The sequence below is a fragment of the Narcine bancroftii genome, chromosome 3 (genome assembly GCF_036971445.1).
Source record: "Narcine bancroftii isolate sNarBan1 chromosome 3, sNarBan1.hap1, whole genome shotgun sequence".
NCBI lineage: Eukaryota > Metazoa > Chordata > Chondrichthyes > Torpediniformes > Narcinidae > Narcine > Narcine bancroftii.
This window is the reverse complement of record NC_091471.1, coordinates 232,513,584-232,531,168: the sequence shown is the minus strand read 5'-3', so window position 1 is coordinate 232,531,168 and position 17,585 is coordinate 232,513,584. Positions and strand designations below refer to the sequence as shown.

Genomic DNA, 17,585 nt, shown 5'->3' with positions numbered 1-17,585 from the left:
ATTCTCCCTCCTTCCCTCCCTCTCTCCTCTTCCTGTTCCCTCTCTCATCGCTCTCTTCCCTCACTCTTTCTCCCTCTGCTTCTCTCTCCCTCCACTCCATCTCTCCCTTCCTTCCTTCCTCTGATTGCTCTCTCCCTTCCTCACTCTCTCCCTCTCCTGCCTCTCCCCTCGCTCTCTCTCTCCCTCTGCTCCCCATCCCTCACTCGCTCTTCCTCCCTCCTGTTTGTTCCTCTCTCTCCTCCTCTCCCGGCCCCCACCTCCCACAGGGAAACTTTCAGGTGATGGACCCCCTGTTGCGTCAGCTGAAGGCGGGAGGTCACCGTGTGCTGCTCTTCACCCAGATGACGCGGATGTTGGACATCCTCGAGCAGTTCCTCAACTTCCACGGACACATCTACCTGCGGCTGGATGGGAGCACCAAGGTGGAGCAGCGGCAGGTAGGTGTGTGGAGGTCCATCCATCCCCTTCTCGTGTTCCCCTGGGCCTCGTCGTCCATCCACCCCTCATGTCCTCTGGATCTTACTGTCTGTGCCTTCCTTGTGTCTTCTGGACATTGCTGCCAATTCCATCCTCATGCCACCCCCCCCCCCCCCCCACGGACCTTGCCGTCTGTCCCCATCTCCTGTCCCCCTGACTTGGCTGTCCGTCCCCTTTTTGTGTTGCCCCAGATGTTTACGTTAATCCCCTTCTGTCCCCAGCCTGCCTCTGTCCATCCCATACTAATGTTCCCCTGACCACCTTCCCTCTGACTGTCCTCTTCTGGTATTCTCCATATATATCTCCATCCATCCCCTGTTCGTGTCCTCCTGGACATTCTCCGTCTGTCCCCTGTTCTGTCTCTCTCTCTCTCCCCTTCCCCCCCCCCCCCCCCCCCCCCCCCCCCCCCCCCCCCCCCACCCCCCCCAAATCCCCCCTGGACCTCCCATTGCAGCCAGTGTCATTGCCACTGCCTGGAACCGGATTCCTCAGGACCGGGCTTCCTGGACTCTGGAATTAGATCCTGAACCTCTTCCCCCTCCCGAATCCACTCCAGATCCTGATGGACCGATTCAACGCAGACAGCCGCATCTTCTGCTTCATCCTCTCCACCCGGAGCGGGGGTGTGGGGGTCAACCTTACTGGCGCCGACACCGTCCTTTTCTACGATAGCGACTGGAACCCCACCATGGACGCTCAGGCTCAGGACCGGTGTCACCGGATCGGCCAGACTCGTGACGTCCACATCTACAGGTGAGCTCCCTGCCCCATCCGGGATTCGTCCTTCATAGAGGAAAGGGAGGCCCCAGTGATCTTCTCAGATGTTTTTGATCAGAAGTTACTGTCATGAACTCATCACAAAATTAATTGTTTTGCGGCAGCATTACGAACATTTGCATAAACCACCTTACAGTAATAAATAAAAATAGTGCATGGAAAGCCAAAGTAAGTCAGCACCTGTAGTTCATTGATCATTCAGGAATCTGATGGCAGAGGGGAAGAAGCTGTCCTTGTGCTGCTGAGTGCTTGACTTAAGGCTCCTGTACCTCCTTCCTGATGAAGAGTCATGGCCTGGGTGGTGGGGGGGTTCTTTGAGGATTGAAGCTGCTTTCTTGACCCACCTCTTGTAGATGTCCTTGATGGAGTATTGTGAACCGAGTAATCGACCCTCTGCAGCTTTTTTTCTTGTCCTGAGCATTGGCGCCTCCATAACCTTCTGCCTAGACTTCCGGTCTGATGCTTTGCAGGTGCTGATGCTTTCCCACACAACGATGAAGCCAGGCAGGACGCACTCAATTGTGCTCCTGTAGAACGTTGTCAGGATGGATTTTGGTAGCCTTCCCCTCTTCAACCTCCTGAGGAAATGTAGCTGCTGCACCGTCCTGACTAATGAGGAAGGGTCGTGTGTCCAGGATAAGTTGTCCGTTACATGCACAACAGAGCGGTTGATGTGGAGAGTGGTCAACCTTTGTCCTGAAGCCCACAATCTTCTCCTTTGTCTTGTCCACTTTGAAGCTCAACTTTGAAATTGGTGGTCAGTTCAAATTTATTGTCATCTGATTGCACAAGTACAATCCGACAAACAGCGTTCTCCGGTTCTCGTTGCAAAAACATGCAGACGCACACCCAGCGTAATGCACGTAGAGACGAGCGATATGATACATATGCAGGACAAGTATTACATTTATAAAATTAGTAAATCAATATTGTTCAGTGAATACGAGAGCCTCGGAGGGTCAGTGGGAAGCCGTTCCTTTGGTTGTTCAGCGTTCTCACTGCTCCCCCCTCATGGGGAGAAGCTGTTCCTCAGCCTGGTGGTGCTAGCTCTGAACTTTGTGGATTTCTTCCCCGATGGCTGCAGCTGAAGATTCCATGTGCGGGGGCAGAAGGGGTCCTCCATAATTTTGGCGCACTCTCTTCTCACGGTCCTGTGAATTGACCCTCCGATCCATTTCTCTGCAGCAGTTGTAGCCGCACGGTGATGCAGCCGGCTAGGGCACTCTTGATAGAGCTCCTGTAGAAGGTTGACATGATGGTGACCGGCAGCCTTTCCAGCTTCCAGTCTTCTCAGGATGTGCAGTCACTGTGGCGCCTTCCTGACAAGTGAGGAGCTGTTGAGTGTCCACGATAGGTCACTAGTTCAGTGAACTCCAGAGAACTTGGTGCTCTCCACTCTCTATGACAGAGTTGTTGACATGTTAGTGGAGGGTGATTGTTCCTGGTCCCCCTGAAGCCCACAATCATCTCCTTCATCTTATCCACATTTGAGACACAGGTTGTTACCCTGGCAACGGCCCTTGAGGTTTTCCACCTCTCTGTTGTGCGACTCATCGTTTGTTGCTAATAAAGCCAAGTACAGTCATCACGACTGTTGGAGCTGGATCTGACGATGCACTCATGGGTCGGTAACGTGAACAGGAGCGGGCTGAACACCCAGCCCTGAGGTGCATCAATGTTCTCGCATCTTTTACCCACTACCATCAGGAAGATGGTACAGGAGCATCAAAATCAAGACTGCCAGGCTGAGGAATAGCTTAACCGAACAGACTATTAGACTGTAACCATCTAAATCTCCATCTTTGCATGCATTCACCAAAGCCAAGGAGTTGATAGTTGACTTCAGGAGGGGAAAACTAGATGTGTATGATCCAGTGATCATTGGGGAATCAGGGGTGGGGAGGGTGAGCACCCTTAGATTCTTGGGAGTTCCCATCTCAGAGAATCTTTCCTGGACCCAACACACCAATGACATAGTGAAGAAAGCACGTCAGTGCCTCGACTTCCTCAGGAGTTTGCGGAGGTTTGGTATGACACTGGCAAATTTCTACAGAGGTGTGGAGGAAAGTGCGCTGACTGACTGCATTGCGGTCTGGTAACCCCGAATGTAAAGCCTTGCCAAAGGTTGTGGACACAGCCCAGGAACATCACAGGCAGAACCCTCCCCACCATCAAGAACATCCATGGGGAACGGTGGCATCAGAGAGCAACAGCGATAATCAAGGGCCCCCACCACTCAGCACACGCTTTGTTCTTGCTGCTGCCATCAGAAGAGAGGTGTAGACTTGCACCACCAGGTTCAGGAACAGCTGCTGCCCCTCAACCATCAGATTCCTCAACGACAGACTCAATCAGGGACTCATTTAAGGACTCTGATGTGCACTTAATTGATTTTTTTCCCTCTGTATTGCAGTTTGTTTGTTTCTTTATTTGTTTATGTGTGTGCATTGTTTAGTTTTTTTGCATTACCAATAAGTGGCATTTCTGCCTCGCCTTCAGGAAAAAGAGTCACGTATGTACTCTTGACAGTAAATCTGAAATCATCCCAAATATATATGTATATTTGATTATTTGTCTGATTGTTGTGTGTTTCTGTGTGTGCACCATGGTCTGGAGCCTCCACGTCGATGCCATCACGAAGAAGGCTTGCCAGTGGCTAGACTTTGTGAGGTGTCTGAGGAGATTCGATCCGTCACTGAAGATTCTCATAAACCTCTACAGGTGGACCGTGGAGAGCATTCTGGCCGGTTGCATCACTGCCTGGTACTGAGACTCTCAGGACAGAGGGTTGTGAACTCGGCTGCAACATCACGGGCCCCAGACTTCAGTCCATCAAGGACATCAGCATGAGGCGGGGTGTTAAAAAAGCAGCCTCTATCCTCAAAGACACCACCACCCAGGCCAGGCCCTCTTAACTCTGCTACCATCAGGGAAAAGGTCCAGGAACTTAAAGAAGAGCTACTCAGTGGCACAAGGACAGCTTCTTCCCCTCTGCCGACAGATTCCTGAATAATCAATGAACCCCAGACACTGCCTGACTTTGCCCTTTTGTGCACTATTTTTATTTATAGGAACGTTTCCACTGTGATGCTGCCACAAAACACCAAATTTTGTGACATGTTCCTGATGATTAAATTCGGATTGTTTTATCGGGTTGTATGTTTAATGTCAGAAAGAGCACATGTACTTTGGTAGAACGAATAAACAGATTATTTTCTAAATGAGGAGAAAATTTGAAATCCCCAGATGCAAAGGGGCCTGGGTGTCCTCATTCAGGATAGCCCGAAGGTAAAGGGGCCTGGGTGTCCTCGTTCAGGATAGCCTGAAGGTAAAGGGGCCTGGGTGTCCTCGTTCAGGATAGCCAGAAGGTAAAGGGGCCTGGGTGTCCTCGTTCAGGATAGCCAGAAGTTAAAGGGGCCTGGGTGTCCTCATGCTGGACGGCCTGAAGGTAAAGGGGCCTGGGTGTCCTCATGCTGGATGGCCTGAAGGTAAATAGGCCTGGGTGTCCTCATGCTGGACGGCCTGAAGGTAAAAGGGGCCTGGGTGTCCCCGTTCAGGACAGCCTGAAGGTAAAGGGGCCTGGGTGTCCTCTTTCAGGATAGCCTGAAGGTAAAGGGGCCTGGGTGTCCTCGTTCAGGATAGCCAGAAGGTAAAAGGGCCTGGGTGTCCTCGTTCAGGATAGCCAGAAGTTAAAGGGGCCTGGGTGTCCTCATGCTGGATGGCCTGAAGGTAAAGGGGCCTGGGTGTCCTCATGCTGGATGGCCTGAAGGTAGAGGGGCCTGGGTGTCCTCATGCTGGACGGCCTGAAGGTAAAAGGGGCCTGGGTGTCCCCGTTCAGGATAGCCTGAAGGTAAAGGGGCCTGGGTGTCCTCATGCTGGATGGCCTGAAGGAAAAGGGGCCTGGGTGTCCTCATTCAGGATAGCCTGAAGGTAAAGGGGCCTGGGTGTCCTCATTCAGGATAGCCTGAAGGTAAAGGGGCCTGGGTATCCTTGTTCAGGATAGCCAGAAGGTAAAAGGGCCTGGGTGTCCTCGTTCAGAATAGCCAGACGTTAAAGGGGCCTGGGTGTCCTCATGCTGGACGGCCTGAAGGTAAAGGGGCCTGGGTGTCCTCATGCTGGATGGCCTGAAGGTAAAGGGGCCTGGGTGTCCTCATGCTGGACGGCCTGAAGGTAAAAGGGGCCTGGGTGTCCCCGTTCAGGACAGCCTGAAGGTAAAGGGGCCTGGGTGTCCTCGTTCAGGATAGCCTGAAGGTAAAGGGGCCTGGGTGTCCTCATTCAGGATAGCCAGAAGGTAAAGGGGCCTGGGAGTCCTCGTTCAGGATAGCCAGAAGTTAAAGGGGCCTGGGTGTCCTCATGCTGGATGGCCTGAAGGTAAAGGGGCCTGGCTGTCCTTATGCTGGACGGCCTGAAGGTAAAAGGGGCCTGGGTGTCCCCGTTCAGGACAGCCTGAAGGTAAAGGGGCCTGGGTGTCCTCATTCAGGATAGCCTGAAGGTAAAGGGGCATGGGTGTCCTCATGCTGGATGGCCTGAAGGTAAAGGGGCCTGGGTGTCCTCATTCAGGATAGCCTGAAGGTAAAGGGGCCTGGGTGTCCTCATTCAGGATAGCCTGAAGGTAAAGGGGCCTGGGTGTCCTCGTTCAGGATAGCCAGAAGGTAAAAGGGCCTGGGTGTCCTCATTCAGGATAGCCTGAAGGTAAAGGGGCCTGGGTGTCCTCGTTCAGGATAGCCAGAAGGTAAAAGGGCCTGGGTGTCCTCGTTCAGGATAGCCAGAAGTTAAAGGGGCCTGGGTGTCCTCATGCTGGACGGCCTGAAGGTAAAGGGGCCTGGGTGTCCTCATTCAGGATAGCCTGAAGGTAAAGGGGCCTGGGTGTCCTCATGCTGGATGGCCTGAAGGTAATGGGGCCTGGGTGTCCTCGTTCAGGATAGCCTGAAGGTAAAGGAGCCTGGGTGTCCTCGTTCAGGATAGCCAGAAGGTAAAAGGGTCTGGGTGTCCTCGTTCAGGATAGCCAGAAGTTAAAGGGGCCTGGGTGTCCTCATGCTGGACGGCCTGAAGGTAAAGGGGCCTGGGTGTCCTCATGCTGGATGGCCTGAAGGTAAAGGGGCCTGGGTGTCCTCATGCTGGACGGCCTGAAGGTAAAATGGGCCTGGGTGTCCAGGTTCAGGACAGCCTGAAGGTAAAGGGGCCTGGGTGTCCTCATTCAGGATAGCCTGAAGGTAAAGGGGCCTGGGTGTCCTCATGCTGGATGGCCTGAAGGTAAAGGGGCCTGGGTGTCCTCATTCAGGATAGCCTGAAGGTAAAGGGGCCTGGGTGTCCTCGTTCAGGATAGCCTGAAGGTAAAGGGGCCTGGGTGTCCTCATGCTGGATGGCCTGAAGGTAAAGGGGCCTGGGTGTCCTCGTTCAGGATAGCCAGAAGGTAAAGGGGCCTGGGTGTCCTCATGCTGGACGGCCTGAAGGTAAAAGGGGCCTGGGTGTCCCCGTTCAGGACAGCCTGAAGGTAAAGGGGCCTGGGTGTCCTCATTCAGGATAGCCTGAAGGTAAAGGGGCCTGGGTGTCCTCATGCTGGATGGCCTGAAGGTAAAGGGGCCTGGGTGTCCTCATTCAGGATAGCCTGAAGGTAAAGGGGCCTGGGTGTCCTCGTTCAGGATAGCCTGAAGGTAAAGGGGCCTGGGTCCTGGGTGTCCTCGTTCAGGATAGCCAGAAGGTAAATGGGCCTGGGTGTCCTCGTTCAGGATAGCCAGAAGTTAAAGGGGCCTGGGTGTCCTCATGCTGGATGGCCTGAAGGTAGAGGGGCCTAGGTGTCCTCATGCTGGACGGCCTGAAGGTAAAAGGGGCCTGGGTGTCCCCGTTCAGGACAGCCTGAAGGTAAAGGGGCCTGGGTGTCCTCATTCAGGATAGCCTGAAGGTAAAGGGGCCTGGGTGTCCTCATCCTGGATGGCCTGAAGGAAAAGGGGCCTGGGTGTCCTCATTCAGGATAGCCTGAAGGTAAAGGGGCCTGGGTGTCCTCGTTCAGGATAGCCTGAAGGTAAAGGGGCCTGGGTGTCCTCGTTCAGGATAGCCAGAAGGTAAAAGGGCCTGGGTGTCCTCGTTCAGGATAGCCAGAAGTTAAAGGGGCCTGGGTGTCCTCATGCTGGACGGCCTGAAGGTAAAGGGGCCTGGGTGTCCTCATGCTGGATGGCCTGAAGGTAAAGGGGCCTGGGTGTCCTCATGCTGGACGGCCTGAAGGTAAAAGGGGCCTGGGTGTCCCCGTTCAGGACAGCCTGAAGGTAAAGGGGCCTGGGTGTCCTCATTCAGGATAGCCTGAAGGTAAAGGGGCCTGGGTGTCCTCATGCTGGATGGCCTGAAGGTAAAGGGGCCTGGGTGTCCTCGTTCAGGATAGCCTGAAGGCAAAGGGGCCTGGGTGTCCTCATTCAGGATAGCCTGAAGGTAAAGGGGCCTGGGTGTCCTTGTGCTGGACGGCCTTAAAGTAAAGGGGCCTGGGTGTCCTCATTCAGGATAGCCTGAAGGTAAAGGGGCCTGGGTGTCCTCATGCTGGACGGTCTGAAAGTAAACTGGCAGATGGAGAGGGTGATGAAGAAGGCTAATGTGATGCTGTCCTTCATTTCAGGGGGAATAGAATATTAGAGCAGGGATGTGATGATCAGGCCCTGGTGAGACCTCGCGTGGAGGATTGTGAGCAGCTTTGGGCTCATTTAAGAAAGGATATGCTGTCGTTGGAGAGGGTTCAGAGAAGGTTCCCAAGGATGGGAATGAAAGGGTGGTTGTATTGAAACATCGAACATTACAGCACAGAAACAGGGCCCTTATTCTGCCCCGTCCCACTGACCTGTTGTCCTCCTTACCTCTCCTATCTATGTACCTGTCCAAATTCTTCTTAAATGTTAAAACTGAGCCCACATTCACCACTTCAACTGGCAGCTTATTCCACACTCCTACCACTTTGTGAAGAAGTTCCCCCTTTAACCCTTAACCCATGTTCTCTGGTTTGTATACCCTGATCAAATCTCCCCTCATTCTTCTACGCTCCCAATCTGTTTAACCGTTCCCTGTAACTCAGTTCCTAAAGTCCCAGCAACATTCCAGAAAATCTTCTCTGCAATCTTTCTATCTTACCAATATATGTACTGTAGTTAGGTAATTTATGAAGGCCAATATGCCAAAAGCTCTTTACAACCCTATCCACATGTGACGCCACTTTCAGGGAATTATGTACCTATATTTCCAGGTCACTTTGTTCCTCCACACTCCTCTGCCTGACTATTCACTCTGTATGTCCTACCTGGTTTGAGTTACGTGAGGAGCGTTTGACGGCTCTTGGCCTGGCTTTGTTGGAATTTAGGAGAATAAGTGGGGAATTTCATTGAAACATTTTGAACGTTGAAAGGCGTGGAGAGAGTATATGGTGGAAGATTGTTCCCCATGGTGGGGGAGTCCAGTTCAAGAGGGCACAACTTCAGGACTGAAGGGTGTCCGGTGAGAACGGAGATGCGGAGGAATTTCTTCAGCTGGAGGTTCGTGAATCTGTGAAGTTTGTTGTCACTGGCGGTTGTGGAGGCTGGGATGTTGGGTGTATTTAAGGCAGAGATTGATAGGTTCTTGATTAGCCAGGGCATCAAAGGTTATGGGGAAAAGCCTGGGTATTGGGACTGAGTGGGAAAATGGATCAGCTCATGGTTGGGCAGACTCGTTGGGCTGAATGACCTACTATTTATTGGCTGCTTGCAGAAGAACCCTGCTCGCTGTGCCTGATTCAATATTGTGTATTCCTCACCCCCTCCCCCACCCCCAAAAAAAAACCAGGCTGATCAGTGACAGGACGGTGGAGGAGAACATTCTGAAGAAGGCCAACCAGAAACGCATGCTGGGTGATCTGGCCATCGAAGGGGGCAACTTCACCACCGCTTTCTTCAAGGAGGTGAGGGCAGAAGGAGGGGGGCTGGTGGGGGTGGGGATGAGGGGCAGGCAGGCATGTGCCATCTCTCAGAAAGGATTGATCGCATCCATTGGTTGGCCAGCTCCCCCTACAACCCCTCCCTCCCTCCCTCGCCCACATTCCCCCTCTCCAAACATCCCTCTCTCCCAACCCCTTCTCTTCTGGTCCCTCTTTCCCATCCCCCCTCTTTTACCCCTCCTGTCCTCTCCCACCTCTCTCTTCCCCCCTCTCTCACCCCATTCTCTCCCTCACCCCCTGTTCTCTCTCTCACCCCCTGTTCTCTCTCTCACCCCGTTCTCTCTCACCCCCGTTCACTCTCTCACCCCCCGTTCACTCTCTCACCCCCTGTTCACTCTCTCACCCCCTGTTCTCTCTCTCACTCCCTGTTCACTCTCTCTCCCCGTTCTCTCTCTTACAATGTTCACTCTCTCTCACCCTGTTCACTCTCACCCCCGTTCACTCTCTCACCCCATTCTCTCTCTCTCACCCGTTCACTCTCTCACCCCCGTTCTCTCTCTCTCTCTCACCCCGTTTTCTCTATCTCGCCCACCTCGCTCTCCCACCCCGCTCTCTCTCTCTCGCCCAGCTTGTTCTCTCTCCATTTTCTCTCTCACTCGCCTCGCTCTCTCTTGTTTCTCTTTCTCTCTATGTCTGGGGGAGGTCGGGCAAGGGGGCACTGGAGGGCGGGGTCCGTGAATGGGTCGCAGTTGGTCCCAGGAAAAGTGGGTGAGGGTTTCTCGGGATGTAGGGGGTGAGAGATGAGGTACTGAGAGGTGTGGGTGATGGGGTCCTGGGAGGGAGGGATGGGTGATGGGGTCCTGGGAGGGAGGGGTGGCTGATGGGGCCCTGTGACGGGATGGATGATGAGATCTTGGGAGGGAGGGGTGGGTGATGGGGTTCTGGGAGGGAGGGGTGATGGGGTCCAGTGATGTGAGGGCTGATGTCCCCGGGTTCCTATCCTGACCTCTAACCTCTCTCCCACCAGCAAACAATCCGTGAGCTGTTCGACCTACCGACGGACACGCACAGGGAGACGCTCCCTACCTCCATCCCGCTGCCTACTGTCCCACCCCCACCGCGGCCCGAAGAGGAGGACTCCATGTCAGCCAAGCAGACCCAGATCCTGGAGCAGGTCAGTGGGGTGACGGGTGGCAGGGTGAGGGGTGTGTATTAGGGGACGGGGATTGGGACAGGGGAGGGAAAAGGCTGGCCAGTGGTCAATGGGGGCGGGCCAGGTGTTGGGTGAGGGGTTTACAGGGGTTGAAGGGGCGGGTCAAGGATCATGGTTGGGCAGGCCAGAGGTTGGGGTCCACAATCACCCCATGCCCTTCCTCCCATCCTCCCCCGCCCGTCCTCTCCCCCTGCCCGTTCTCTCCCCCCCTCGTCCTCTCCCACTGCTCATCCTCTCCCCCCCTTCTCTCTACAACCCCAACCAAATGTCCCCAGGCCCTGTGCAGTTAGGGAAGAGTCTGCCTGCACTTACACCCTAACCTCACCCCCCCCCCCCAGGCCCTGTGCAGAGCGGAGGATGAGGAGGACATTCGAGCGGCCTCGCTGGCCAAGGCGGAGCAGGTGGAGGAACTGGCCGAGTTTAACGAAAGCATCCCCCTGGAGGGGGAGGAGGGGGCATCCCGCGAGGAAGGGGCCGAGTTGTCCAAGGCCGAGCTGGAGATAGCTGCCTTGGTTGAGCAGGTGAGGGAATGGGAGTGCATGGGGAGGGGAATACGGAGTGGATGGAATGGGGATGGCAGAGCAGGCAATGTAGGGGTGGATTAAGGGATGGGAGGCATGTGGAGATGGTTGGATGTGGTGGAAGGTTGAAGAGGGGGAGATGGGTGGTGATAGGGAGGAGGAGGAGGGAGATGTCTGAGAGAGGGAATGGATTCAGGGCATAGGGATGATAAAGAAGAGGTGGGGAGCGAGAGATTGTGGAGATGGAAGTGAGAGTAGATAACATCAGGAACAGGAGTCAGCCATCTGGCCCATCGCGCCTGCACCCCATTCACTGAGATCGTGGCTGATCTGACCATTGGCTCATCGCATTCTCTCCGCCTTTTCCCTGTATCCCTTCATTCTCCAACTCTGTAAACATCCATCCAACCTCGCCTTAAATCTATTTACTGAGGTGGCCTCCACTGGGTCAATGGGCAGCATATATCCCCTCTGGGAAAAGCAGTTCCTCCTCATCTCCGACCTCTCCTGAACCTGTCCCCCCATTCTGGTCTCCCCACCAATGGGAACAACTTACTGACCTCTACCTTATCTAGGCCTTTCACAATTTCTATAAGATCCCCTCTCATTCTTCTCAATTCCACTGAGTACAGCCCCAGACGACTCAATCTCTCCTCATTGGCCAAACCTCTCATCCCTGGAATCGACCTGGTGAACCCCCTCTGCACCATCTCCAAACCCAGTACATCTCTCCCCAAGTGCGGAGCCTTGAACTGCCCACAGTTCCCCAGATGCGGCCTCACCGGGGCCTTGTACAGTTGCAGCAAAGCCTCCCAGCTCCTAAATCCCGTCCCTCCGGCAATGAGGGGCCAACATTGCATTTGCCTCCTTGACAGCCCAAGGCATCCGCAAACCAACCTTCTGCAATTCATGCACGAGCACTCCCGGGTCCTTCCGCCTAGCAGCATGCTGCAATCACTTTGTCTGTTTTCCCTTCCGAAGTGGATAACCTCACATTGACCAACATTGTACTCTACAGACCCTTGCCCGCTCACTTAACCTATCAATATCCCTCTGCAGACTCTCCGTCTCCTCTGCACGAAGTGCTTTTCCATTCAGTTCAGTGTCGTCAGCACTCTGTCCCCTCTTTCAGATGGTCTGTGAAAATCGTGAAGAGTTGCGGGCCCAGAACATCCCTGCGGCACCCCACTCACCATCAATTACCAACCAGTTAAACACCCCAACACTCTGCTGGTTACCCAGTCCACTATCCATGCCAATTATTTGCCCCTGACTCTATGCGGACATCTAGTGGGGGATGATTGGGGAGATGGAGGGTGGGGGAATTTGGGGAGATGGAGGAAGGGTGGCGATTTGGGAGATGGAGGGAGGGTAGAGATTAGGGAGATGGAGGGAATGGGGAGAGGGAAGGGGTTGGGATTGGGCTGGGAGAGATCAGGGTGACTGAGGAGGGAATGGCAATACCATCACTACCTTCTCACACATTCCCCTCTCTGCAGCTCACCCCCATTGAACGGTATGCCATGAACTACCTGGAAGCCTCTCTGGAGTCCATCAGCAAGGAGGAGCTGAAGCAGGCTGAGGTAGGGTCCGTTCCCCCAAACATTTCCCCCTGTCAGTCTGAGATAGGGTCCTTCCCAATTCCCTTCTTCCACAACCAGGCTGATGTTGGGTACATCCCAGCACCTCCACCCACCCACACAACGGTCTGGGGATAGGGACCATCCCCAAACCCATTCCAGCCAGGCTGAGGAAGGGTCCATCCCCCAAACCCTTTCCCCTCCCGTTTTGAGGTAGGGTCTGTCAAGCAAACATTTGCCTCTGACAGTCCAAGATAAGATCCATCCCCTAAATACTTATACAACAATCAAAGTTGGAGTCTGTCCCCCAACTGCTACCCTCCACCTGCTGAAGCGACCTGAGGTAGGGTCTATCCCCCCCACCCATTTTTCCGAGGAGAATCGAACAACCTCAGGGTCCGAGGGTCGGACACGGAACACGATGGGGAGGGTTGAGGGTGGGAGTGACACGGAGGGCTCCTGAAGCTGGGCGTGCTGGACTATAAAAGGAAATGGCTTTGGCCCAGCATCGGACACTGGGAGTTGGGATTGGAGTGGTGGGCTGCCACAGCCTCGATGGAGCAAAGGGCTTCCCTGTCAGAGGGTGTGAACTTCCCTTCCATTACTGACCCCTCCCTTCTCTCACCCCCTCCCTTCTCTCGCCTTCTCCCCCTCGCCCCCTCTCTTCTCCCTCGCCCCCTCCCTTCTCCCTCGCCCCCTCCCTTCTCTCGCCCCCTCCCTTCTCCCTCGCCCCTTTTTCTCACCCCCTCCCTTCTCTCGTCCTCCCTCACCCCCTCCCTTCTCTCGCCCTCTCCCTTCTCTTGCCCCCTCCCTTTCGTCCTCCTTCACCTCCTCGCCCCCCTCTCTTCTCTCTCTCTCGTCTTCCCCCTCGCCCCCTTCCCTTCTCTCTCTCTCCACTTCCCCCTTCCCCACCCACCCCCAGGAGCAGGTGGAGGCGGCCCGCAAGGACCTTCATCAGGCCCGGGACGAGTCGTGGCGCTGGGCCGAGCCGGAGGAGGATGCCGGGGAGGAGGTGTCCAGCAGGCGCCTGCGGAGGAGCCGCCTCACACCCCAGTCCCGCTCCGGGACCCGGCTGAGCCAGCGTCTGCGGGTTTCCCGTACTCCTGAGGGGATGGACGAGGGAGGGGGCTCCTTGCTCTCCTATCCAGCCCAGGCTCATGACCTGCAGATCCACATCTCCCCAGAGTTGCCAGAGCAGATCTTTGCTGAGGAGCCTGGGGTGTGTGGTGGGGAGTTCCCATCCCAGGGGTTGCCCATACCAGGGTCAGGGGGTCAAAAGGCAGAGGGCCTGGGGTCAGGGGGGCAAAGGGCAGATGGCCCAGGGGGTCAAAGGACAGAGGGACAGGTGTCAGGGGGTCACATGGCAGAGTGCCCAGATATGGGACCTGTTCTCTCCCTGGGGCCAGGGGGTCAAAGGGCAGAAGGCCCAGTATCAGGAGGTGCGAGTCCTTCCCTTGTCCTGGGGCCACAGGGTCAAAGGGCAGAGGGCCCATTATTAGTGTTTCCTGGTGCCATGGGCACTGAGGGCTTGGTTGAAGCAAACGCCATGAGTAACGGGGCCCTGGCGCTGGAGGTCACTACCGAAGGTCAGAGGTCAGAGGAGGTTCTCCACCAGATGCCAGTTGCCGTGGAAGGTCGGAGGTCAGGAGAGGTCATCCTGGAGATGCCAGTTACCATGGGCGTGGTGAGTCGGAGGTCAGTGGAGGTTGTTGCTGAGACACCGATTACTGTGGACGCCAGAGATGAGAGGTCATCAGAGCTCATCACTGAGACGACAGTTATGGATGCGGGAAGTCAAAGGTCAGCGGAGGTCATCACCAAGTCACCGGTTAACATGGATGCGGGAAGTCAAAGGTCGTCAGAGGTTGTCAACAAGGCGCCAGTTACTGTGAACGCAGGGAGTCAGAGGACAGCGGAGGTTGTGACCAAGACACAGGTTACTGTGGACATAGGTCAAAGGTCGGTGGAGGTTGTTGCCAAGACTCCATTTCCTAAGGACACAGGGAGTTGGAGGTCAGCGGAAGTTGTCGCCGAATCTCTGGTTACCATGGATGTGGGAGGTCAGAGGTCGGCGGAGGTCGTCGCTGAAACACCAGTTATCGTGGATGCAGGGAGTTGGAGGTCGGCAGAAGTCGTCGCCAAGGTGCCGGTTACCGTTGACGCAGGGAGTCGGGGGTCGGCAGAGTTTGTCGCCAAAACACTGGTTACCACAGATGCGGGGGCTCAGAAATCAGAAGAGGATATATCAAAGCCTTTGGTTACCACGGATGTGGGGAGTCAAGGGTCACGAGAGGGTACGTTGGAGACAGCGGATATTGTGAATCAAAAGTCAGAGATCGCCCTGAGGACTCTGGTTGCCACAGACACAGAGAGTCAAAGGTCGGGAGAGGGCAACCCACGGACATTGGTGGCCACGGACACAGGTCAGAGGTCAGGAGCAGGTGACTTGCAGACCTCAGTTATCACGGACATGGAGGTTCAGAGGTTGGGAGGGGAGGCGCCGGTCGCCGTGAGGACGGAGGGCCAGGCCGGGATGGGACGGGGCAAGCGGAGGAGGAGGACAGCGGACCGCTCCCTGCTCCCAGAGCAAGGCCAGGCCGAGGATGGGGCCCAGGTCTCTGGCACTGTACTCCGCAAGGTCCCGGGCCGGGTCAACGTGGTGGTTCAGCGCCGGGAGCCGTCCGCCAAGCGCCGCCGCCCTGGTGTGGGGAGGGGGGCAGTTTCCCTCCCCTCCTCCGATCCTGTCCCCTCCCCGCCCCTGGCCAAGAGGCCCCATCCTGAGGAGCAGGAGGAGGTCCCGGCTGAGCCCCCGACCCCCCGCTCAACCCGTCAGCGCCCAGGCAACCTCCTGCCCCCGCTGGAGCGCCGGCGCTACAAGCCCCGGGGCTGGTGCGTGGCCCCTAAGCCCCCCCCGCCTCCCCCTCACCCCAAGAAGAGGGGGCGCCCGCCCTCCTCCGCCTCGCCCCCGGGGCGCCCGCCCAAGATTAGGACAGTTACCGATCCCCCCATGACCCCCGCCCGCAGGGGACGACCCCCCAAGCACCCGCCAACAGACACTCCCCCTCGCAGGGGGAGACCCCCGGGGAAGGGACCCCATGGCAGGACCTTGCCTCCTCCCCCAAGACCCCGAGGGAGACCCCCATCAGTGGCTGCGAGGGGCAGGGGCGTGCGCCGGCCAAAGAGCTGACCTTCCCCGGGCCAAGGGAGGTGGCTCAAACACCCCGGTACCAAGGGAGGGGGCAGAGAATGACACCCTGGGACATCATCCCCCAACCCCAACGGAGGGGGGTCCTTAGAGGGAAAAGAGAGGGTCCCCAGCCTTTGAGGAAGGGAGGGATGAAAAAAGGGAGAGGGGGCTCGAGGGGGTGGGGGTGAGGGGCCTGTAGGGGAGAAAGGGTCCTGACGGGGTGAAGTAGAGTTGCCTGAGGGGGGGGTTCAAGAACGAGAGGGACCAGCAGGGGAAGAGAGTCCTGTTGAAGGTAAAGGTGAGAGGCCTGGAGGGATGGGAGGAAGGCAGGGAGAGGCCCAAGACTGGGGAGGTGAAGGGAAAGAGAAGGACTGGGATGGGTGGGATAAGGGGCTCCAAGTGGGGGAGAAGCCCCCCTGGTGTGTTTGGGGATGGAGGCCCAGTAGTTAGTTAATGAGAATGGGTGGTGCTGAGGAGTTGGAGGGGAGTGTGGGCGGGGTGATGGGGCTCCCTGAGCATCGACTGGTCCCACCACCCCGTGGATCATCCCCCAGCGGGACTGAGATACCCTGCCTCCACCACCGGCCCTTCTCCCTTCAGGCTGAGGGGGTTCCCCCCTCACAACCCCCCCCCCCCCCGCCCACTTGCTCCGCACATCTACCCCAGACCTCGGACCAAACAGTTGGGGCTTGAAGCAGGAACACACACACCTTGTCGGGTCGGTGTCAGGGACCTTGGGAGGCAATGCAGCCCTCAGCCCCTCTCCCTCCTTCCCTCTCTTTCCCTTCCTTCCTAGAATCTAGCTGTTCTAATTATGTGATATTAAAGAAGATTTTGGAGTAATGACTGTCCAGCCCCTATCCATGTGCAGCCCACTCGTCCTGGGATGGGTTCTGCAACCCTGTGTACAATACATGTATCTTTTGAATAAAATCTATGCAAAGAGTATTTTGTATGGACGGCTGTGAGTGTGCAGATTCGTCGAGAATAAATCGGGGGGAAAAACAACTTAACAGGACTACAAAATGTTTCTCAGCTTGAGAGGTGGGACAGAGCAAAGCCCACCCCACCCCCGTCCCATCCCGTTACACAACTTAAGAGGGAATAAATCGGGGAAAAACAACAACAGGACAACAAAATGTTTCTCAACTTAAGAGGTGGGACAGAGCGAAGCCCCCTCCCCCCACTACCGTCACACACTCCCGGGGTGGGACAGAGTGAAGCTCCGTCACACATTCCCGGGGTGGGACCCAGAGTGTAGCCCCCTTCCTTCACATATTCCTGGGATGGGACCCAGAGTGAAGTCCCCTTCCCCCCCCCATCTGTCACAGACTCCTGGGGTGGGATGGAGAGGATATGGAAGAGACCACAGGGAGAACCACTAGTGAGAGTGGAGGAGCGTTGAAGCTCTGGTGAGACATATGATCCAGATTGTGGTGAAGGATGGGGGCGGTGAGAAGATAATAGCAGGTGGCCATGTGGGCAGCTCCTGCAAGAATCTGTTCCCTTTTCTAGCTGCACCCCAAAGTTGGGCAATGATCGATGCAGAAACTCACAGTGGTCACATTTACACCGACTGTAGATTCCACTCTTGGTTCAGCTGGCTTGACTTGGGAAGAGGTTCCTACACCCCATCACGTGTGGAAAGCTGGAAGTTTCCTCATCCTTCCCACCCATACCTGACTTTCCCACTCCTTCCCCGTCACACGCAAACTGCTCCATGTTGGTCCCCGTACCCAGAGGTCTCTCTGTTCTACAACACTCCCCACCGTAACTGCTCCCTGTCGGTCCCCATACCCCGAGGTCTCTCTGTTCTACAACACTCCCCACTGTTCACTATGTCGATCCCTGTACCCCGAGTCCCTCTGTTCTCCAACACGCCCCACCATTCACCTTGTCAGTCCCTGTACCCCAAGGTCTCTGTTCTACAACACTCCTCACT

The 17,585-nt window shown here is 55.9% G+C and overlaps 1 protein-coding gene across 1 annotated transcript; it reads left to right on the top strand.

Annotated features, from left to right (window-relative positions):
* Positions 1–251: 251 nt before the first annotated feature.
* Positions 252–16,591, top strand: LOC138758254 (helicase SRCAP-like). Its single transcript, XM_069926908.1, has 7 exons — positions 252–437; positions 1,034–1,230; positions 9,052–9,166; positions 10,170–10,316; positions 10,694–10,876; positions 12,376–12,459; positions 13,379–16,591. The coding sequence occupies exons 1-7, from the start codon at positions 282–284 to the stop codon at positions 15,641–15,643; spliced, it is 3,147 nt and encodes a 1,048-aa protein (XP_069783009.1). The 5' UTR covers positions 252–281; the 3' UTR covers positions 15,644–16,591.
* Positions 16,592–17,585: the final 994 nt, after the last annotated feature.